The sequence below is a fragment of the Phoxinus phoxinus genome, assembly GCF_949152265.1.
Source record: "Phoxinus phoxinus genome assembly, chromosome: 13".
Lineage (NCBI taxonomy): Eukaryota > Metazoa > Chordata > Actinopteri > Cypriniformes > Leuciscidae > Phoxinus > Phoxinus phoxinus.
Window position 1 is genome coordinate 9,627,044 of NC_136888.1, and position 7,671 is coordinate 9,634,714.

The following is a 7,671-nucleotide window of genomic DNA, read 5'->3' on the forward strand; positions in this document are numbered from 1 at the left end:
ATTTAACTCTCCCTTGAGAATCTGTTGCGTCAGTTAACCTGAGATGTCTTTCGAAACTTATTGCCTCTGACAAATGCTAAAATAAATAAAAAATCATTCGAATTGCAATTTTATTATTATCTTTCCTTTCACTTAGTACTCTTTCAGACATTCAAAATCCATATACAAAGAATCACGTTCACAGATAATGAAGGCCTTTTTTTGGATGTCTTTTCATGAGGCACTGAAGAATAGTTCCTGGGTGTGTGTTTAAAGAGGAGAGCGTAACCTGCACATTGCTTGTTCTTGTAGGTCATAATCTGATAGGCTTCCCCCATAAATCTCCCCTTTGAGGTTTGTGATATCAGATGTGATTAATGCTTCGCTGCTCTTTAATGAAGGACTCGCTGTACGTCTCTAGTGTTTTCGACAGTAAAGGCATCGATAGCGCAGCGAACACCAATGGGACTGGTAAATATTATTTTTGTTCTGCACTCTTATAAAAAATTGTTCTATATAGAACCTTAAAAGGTTCTGTCAGACGTTATGTAGAACCTTTAGGGGTTCCTGTCATTTTATGGATTTAGTTTTTATGTAGTTAGATTTATGTCGTTTTAATTCATTTTTATGTTACACTCAAAATAATGCTGGGTTGTTTCAACCCAATTTTGGGTAAAATATGGACAAACCCAGCCGTTGGGTTACATTTTTTCATTACATTTTTAACCCAACATTTGGGTTTGTCCATATTTTACCCAAAATTGGGTTGAAACAACCCAGCATTTTTTAGAGTATGTATTTTAATTTTATGCAATTAATTAAATGTTATGAATTAAACAGCTTGTAAACATACTTTATCACTGGAAAATAAAATTTAAACCTGTAAACATGAAAGTATTAAGCAATCACTTAAGACATTTCTCTTTATGTAGAACCTTTCTGGCATTGAGTCAAGAACCATATGGTTCTGTAAGTTTAGTTATTTTCCATTTTTATTTGAAAGTGGTGGCACCTAAAACTAAACAAGGCAAATTTTTTATGGGTTTTGTCCGTTCATTTACACGACAACAGCATTTTGGGGGCCTGAAAATGCTAACTTTTGAAAACAATACTGTTATTGTCTCTCTGTAAACTACAAAAACACAAATTTGTAAAAATGGTGATGCCGTGCGCATGCTTATTACATGTTTAGTCTATAGGCGCATAGTTTTTCTTTACAAAGTTTACAAGGTTTGCTCTTGTTTTCTCTCCCCCCCCCCCCCCCCCACCTGTTCTCACTTTAGTCTCATTACTTTCTCTCTTCTAGCAGTGTGTACGTGAGTCATGCCTGTGTGATATGTAATCTACATGAACGTTTACCTTGTCTTGTCAAATCTAGAGGAGTTGTGCTCGTCTTGTGTGCTCTCTCTGCTCTGTCATCCTGCTGCTTGTGACCACTTACATGGACTGTGTTTCTGCCAGCTCTGCAGTCTATCCTCAAGACAGGAGTCTTCCTTTACTGAAGAGTATATCTACTTTGTGTTTGTTCCAGTTCTGTGTCTTTGCACTACAGACTGCCTGTGTTTATTCTTCATTAAAGACTATTACAAGAACTTGCCTTCGCACCTGATCCTCTGTTTCACCTGACAGTTAAATTTACAAAGTGTACAGAATATAGCGTTTTTGAGACGTTTTCACGGATCCGTGAAAAACTGTTTCATGTTTTTAGTACAACGTTGTCGTGTAAACGTACCTTCGTTGTCATAGTTTCTTATAGTCTTCACCTGTTCCCTGTTCTGTTGATTACCTTCCTCCTGCATTTAAGACAGTCTTCCTCAGTTCTAGGTCTTGTGTTGAAGTTACATTCTAGTGTGTATTTCTATCATGTTCCTGGTGTTTATTAAATGTTATTTCATCGTCTTTCTGCATCACGCATCTTCGTTTAGTCCATCACTACATCTAAACTGGGACAACAGATGCCCATTGAACCCTTTTCTTTTTAAGAGTGTGATGTGATCGTGCTTTTAAAGTGTAGTTTCATTATACAGTATCTTTCCTTTTTTCTTCTTCTTCTCAGCATAACTCTCGTCCGAAGCTTTACCCCGGAGATATCCTTGAGTTTCCCGGAAACAGTTACTTTTCTCATTTTGGAGTTTACTATGGTGAACGGGACGGAGTTCCTTACGTGGCCCATCTGACCATCAGAGGTGAGTGTGTGTGTGTGTGTGCGATCTGTCAGTGTGAAATCTGAAATCTCACAACTCATTCTCCCATCATCTCTCTTCAAGATTCAGACACCAAACTCCTCCTTTTCGGCCGAGCTATAAACGCCGCAGTAAAGCTTGACCCGCTTGATGTAGTCGGGAAGAGGTACAGGGTAAGAAACTACTTGGATGACAAGTATCCACCTCGAGATTTCTACACTATCATCAAGCCGGAGATCGACGACATCATGGCGAAACCCATCACCTTTGACATCCTGTTCAACAACAGTGAACATCAGGCCACAATGTTTCGAAACGGGATTAAAAAGTCAGAGCAGGTAAGACCCATATTTTCTCATTCTAAACATGATTATCATCTTTTTCATTGTAGAGTCGACTTATTGCATTTGTTCTGAAAAACAGCATTGGCAGTTGAGTAACATCTTTGAAAATTGTTTCCAGATTGAAAAAGTCTATTCCAAGATAGTTCCCACCTGGAAAGATATATTTGAGAAGAAAACGATTTAAGGGACTCGTGATGCATGAAGACAAGAGTTCAAGATCATACAAAAACATTCTTTCTTAAATAATTCTTAAATGAAACAAAATATTGGAACCTACTGATGTCGAATATGCAAAATTATTTGAAGTTGCATACAGTCTGAAAAAACAAATGGAAAAACCACAATACTCTTTATTGTATTGAATGTTTTGTTGTGTATTGAATCTTCTGGTTCAAGTCTTGCATGTCTCCACAAGGAGGCGCCAGACAGTAAAAGTGCACAAACATTTGTGTCTCATCTTGTAACTAGTATAGAAATTAAATGAAATGTCTGACCTTATGGATTTATACTATAAACGTGATGAATAATCTAAAGATTTTCATGTACAAAAGCCAACAAACATTTGTCTCATCTGTAACTAGTATAGAAATTAAATGTCTCTGACCTTATGGATTTATACTATAAACGCGATGAATAATCTAAATATTTTCATGTACAAAAGCCAACTAACATTTTGTACAACAAGAAAGTTATTAAAATGGCTTCCACGAAAACCGAGTCATTTCTGTTCATTTTTTCCCCCACTTTAGTTAAAGCTTTATTAATTTCATTTTATTAAAGCTTAATTTTATTATTATTATTATTATATAAAAATTAAAAAGATATAAAAAAATAAATATCTATATTGTAGACTTTAGAAATTTGACAACAAGCAGATAAACACCATCTGTCCAGCAGGGGGCGAATCATCACGTTGACTGATTTATGGATAGAATGCATGGAAACAACAATGACTGAAGAGCCTCTCGTTGCTTTATTTTTTTGGATGATCTCTGTTCACTGTGGCATGACGGAAAAGGATGCAGGTGTACAGTATGTGAGAGAGGGACAGTTCCCTAAACAGAGGGAGATAGAAAAAGGTCATAAGACTAACTATAATATCAACGTAGAGGGAAGCCTCCCACTCTTATGGGGCACTCGCTTATGTTACGCCATGTTGGATCCTTAAACATTGTTTTTAAGTAGCAGCCAACATGTTTTAAATCGGGTTTAACACTTAAAGGCAGGGTTTGTGATTTGTTCCAGAAACATTTTTTGTTATGCTGGTTTAAAGTCTCTTCACATCCTGATTGCAATCACTAAGTTAAGTGGTCTAAGTGTGTGTGTATGTGTATGTGAACGTTATTTATATATATTTAGGTTTTTTTTTAAATATTTTATTTCATTTGCCAAGCAAGGCAGCATTTCTCATTTTCATTTCATTTAACTTAAATAACTAATATATAAAAATGATTTTAAAAAAAAATGTGAAAAAGAATAAAACTTAGCAAACACTAAAATGATTTAGCAGACCAATCTTTCCTGTCCATCTCGTTTTTAACACTAGAACTACCGGAATTCTATAACTAGGCCTACTATAAGTAATTCTGACCGCTCATACATTATTTGCATATAATTTCAATAAGCTATATCAAATCTAAGAAAACAAATAATGAATCTGTAATTATAGGATGGGTAATAATAAACACCAGAACACTACATTTTAATTCTAATGTATGTGAAAATGTATTAGTTAATCGACAACCACAGAACAGCTTTTGTAATTACAGATACAAAGTCGAAATTGATCCATTTTCTATTATTTTCTTTGTAAAATTAAAACAAATGTATTCATCCTTGGATATTAGAATACAATAACTAACAAAAACATCGTCAATATGCATTTCAGTGCATAGGTAAAACCTTTATGGGCACATATGCAAAACGTATATGCCCCAAACTGGCCAAAACAGTCATTCTGACCGCCACGGGAAAATTATATGAAAATATAATAAACTGTGAGAAAATGAACTGATTTAGTAACCAATATTTGCATAGTTATCATAGTTACAAGGGTAAAATGACTGCCTTGGTAGTTGTAGTGTTAACTGCTTTTGCACAAAGTCATTGTAATGTACATGTTACTTTGGTGAGACTTACAAGGCACTTCAAAATCATTTGCATAATTAATTTTTCTGAATCTTATTGCCATTTAAGAAAGTCAATTAACTCAAACAGTCACAATGAGTTCGGTGTAGTTTAGCTGTCTTGTGTTGATACTCTATTAAAAAGTTGTAGCCTAAGCCTAATATCTAACTGGACTTTAATCACGAGTTATGCATTCAGATCAAAGGATACATAATTGTTTATGGAGTAAGCCAGTTTATAAGTACACAAATGACTTTGATAACGGTAGGGGTTTTGCATTACTCATGCTCACTGTTTTGACAGCTTCCTTTTGAAATATTATAGAACTTGTGTGAAAATCCTTTCCGGTTATTATATGAAAGTGAAATAAAAGCAAAGAATAAACAGTCGGCAAATACTCATCTGCTGTATGCGTCGGTTCTTTGAAAGGAATCCATCTGAGAATAGTAAGGCTGATCCGAGCAAAAGGAAATCACCGAACCGGAACCCCAGTTTCATCTGTTAAGGTTCTTCTCTATTGTTTGCGATATGAATGCTAGATTGAATCCCATAATTAATTCACTGAGTAGCATTAACACGTATAACAGCAGAGCTAGAGCTCAGAGATCTCTCACGGCACTGGGAATAATTACACCAGCACACGTAAAAGAAGAAAAGTATTATTACTGCTTTTTGGATGAATATAAATAGACACTTCTTCTAGCTCCTTTAAGCACAAATAATTAAAGATGATAAATCAGCTTTATACCCAATACCAAAAAGAAATGTAGACCGAGAATGCATTGAGTGTTTGAGGACTAATAGTGTGGTAATTTACACTGACACTTATTTCAGGAGAAATGATGAGCCAAGAGTGTATCGCACAAAAGGTATTCTCCAAGGGTACTTGGTAAACGTAAGGTTGAGTCACTGTAGTCACTTGGACTATTTTAACAATGTTTTTACTAACTTTTCTGGGCCGGCAGATATCAATTAGAAGCCTATGAAGGAGTGAGACCGCTCTCATATTTCATCAGAAATATCTTAATGTGTGTTCCGAAGATGATTGAAAGTCTTACGGGGTTAGACCAACATGAGGGTGAGTAATCCTAGGGTGAACTAACCCTTTAAACTGGACAAAGACTTTCTTCTAGATCTGCTGTACAGCCAAACCAGTCTTTGTTCCTGTTATCACTGTCAAGCTGCTTTAAAACAATCTGTATTGTAAAAACCTTTATATAGATAATGGTGACTTGAAACAATGTGTATTGTGCGCTATATAAAAAATAGATTTGACTTGACTATCTTGAGCATGCGGCTCATAGAAATCCTCTATTGCAGGGTTCCTCAAATCTTGCCCTGAAGAGCCACATCCCAGCAGTCGAGCTCCAACCCCGATCTTACACACCTGAGAAAGCTGATCAAGGTCTTCAGGATCAGGAAATCACAGGTAGAGTTTGACCAGGGGTTGAGCTGAACTCTGCGGGGCAGTGGATTTGCGTGCGCAACAGAAATGTGGATACCACTAATCTGCCTTTATTATGCAACATTTCTAATCAATTTGTGCAACTCACACTTGAAACAAACAGTTTCACCAATAAAGATGAATGGTTTTTGGAAACGTGTGGCCCCCAAATCTGCCGCTAACCTGCGATCTTCATGCATCATCCGTGGGATTGAGCATTTTGACGGGCTGAATCGTCCCTTGTGCACACTAAACCTTCGAGTATCAGAAGTTTCACTGATGGAGCGCCTGTCCGCTTGTGTCCTTCATCCGATGAGTATGGAGCGATACTGTCAAACAAACCGTCATTCTGAAAGTGTACGCTGTAACCGGTACAGCTCATTTCATGATACACACCGTTTCAAAGCAGCTTTACAAACAATCATGATGTTAATGTTTATAATATCTCCATGCATTAGCAGATACTAAGAGCTGGGCGATAATAGTTTTTATACCATGGTCTGGGTAAATACTCGATTCTGATTGGCTGCAGGGTGTCCATTAAAAAGTGATGTAGGACACCTAGTAAAAGAAGTTCTAAAAGCGTAAGATTTCGTAAAACTAATTAAAATATAAACTAATGTTTTAAAAATGTGTTATTTGGCAACATGGTATATAAGCGGGTTAATGCCCTTCGTTTACATTTTTGTGACAATATAAAGAAAACAAGCAGTTGAGAACTGCATAAGCTATAACATAAGTGCACTACATATTTAGTAGGCTTTCATTTTTATGGTTTTGTTTGGCAAAATGAATGCATCTGATATTTAACCTGCATATGAAATTAATATACTAAAAAAATACATTTACAGGTTTGGGAGATGCTTTTGTCCACAGCAACTTTCCCATGTGCAATTTCTGGGAATCAAACCCATGTCATTAGTATTTACATGTATGGTTCCACTAAATATTGACATGTATTTAAAACAAACACACTAATAGGCTACACAATATCTAGATGTGTTTAGTTTAGGGTTGAACTTTCAACAGTTAAAGGGTCAAAGTGCATGTTTTTTATTTATTTTTTTATAATGTTTAAGGCTATCTGAAAACTGAACAATACATTATAGGTTTGCATCCATGCTAATTAGGAATCATTTGTTTCTGGCCAGACCTTCAATCAAATATTCCATCATTACTGAAATTGCCTAAATCCAAAGCTGAATACGAATATGGTAAATAATTAAAGTGCATAATCATTAACAAGAAAGTGCAATTATCTATTACACAAGTGTACAAAAAGCAGAAACCTAACTTGAATCTTAGCAAACAGGAAGGATGTATAAACGCATTCTCTGTCCTCTGAGAGTTAGACATTGATATTCAGAACATAATTTAAGGCTATCCCGTTTGATAACAGCGACTCGCTTGTATCTGCAAAACACTGAATCCTTTGTGTGTGAAATGATTTCCTTTTTGAAATGAATCAGTCGCAGCTTTCCTCTCTACCCTCCATTATAAGGCAATCAGTCGGCTTCAACAAAGAGTGTAATCTCAGCTCCGCCTCAGGAAATGACCAGACTCGACCTAAGACGGGACGCTTTTACAGTTTAGG

At 36.0% G+C, this 7,671-nt stretch overlaps 1 protein-coding gene across 5 annotated transcripts in view; it reads left to right on the forward strand.

Moving 5' to 3' along the window:
- The window catches only part of plaat1l (phospholipase A and acyltransferase 1-like), an 18,750-nt gene extending 15,534 nt beyond the window's left edge, over positions 1–3,216 (forward strand). For 3 of the 5 annotated variants that reach the window (XM_079633897.1, XM_079633895.1, XM_079633896.1), the window contains 3 exons: positions 2,036–2,165; positions 2,247–2,500; positions 2,625–3,215. In XM_079633897.1, coding sequence (XP_079490023.1) covers positions 2,036–2,165; positions 2,247–2,500; positions 2,625–2,690 — 450 coding nt within the window. In that variant the 3' untranslated portion in view covers positions 2,691–3,215. Of the gene's footprint in view, positions 1–286; positions 451–2,035; positions 2,166–2,246; positions 2,501–2,624 lie in introns of those variants that run through there. The other 2 variants (XM_079633899.1, XM_079633898.1) reach the window with 2 other exon arrangements.
- The last annotated feature ends 4,455 nt before the right edge of the window (positions 3,217–7,671 follow it).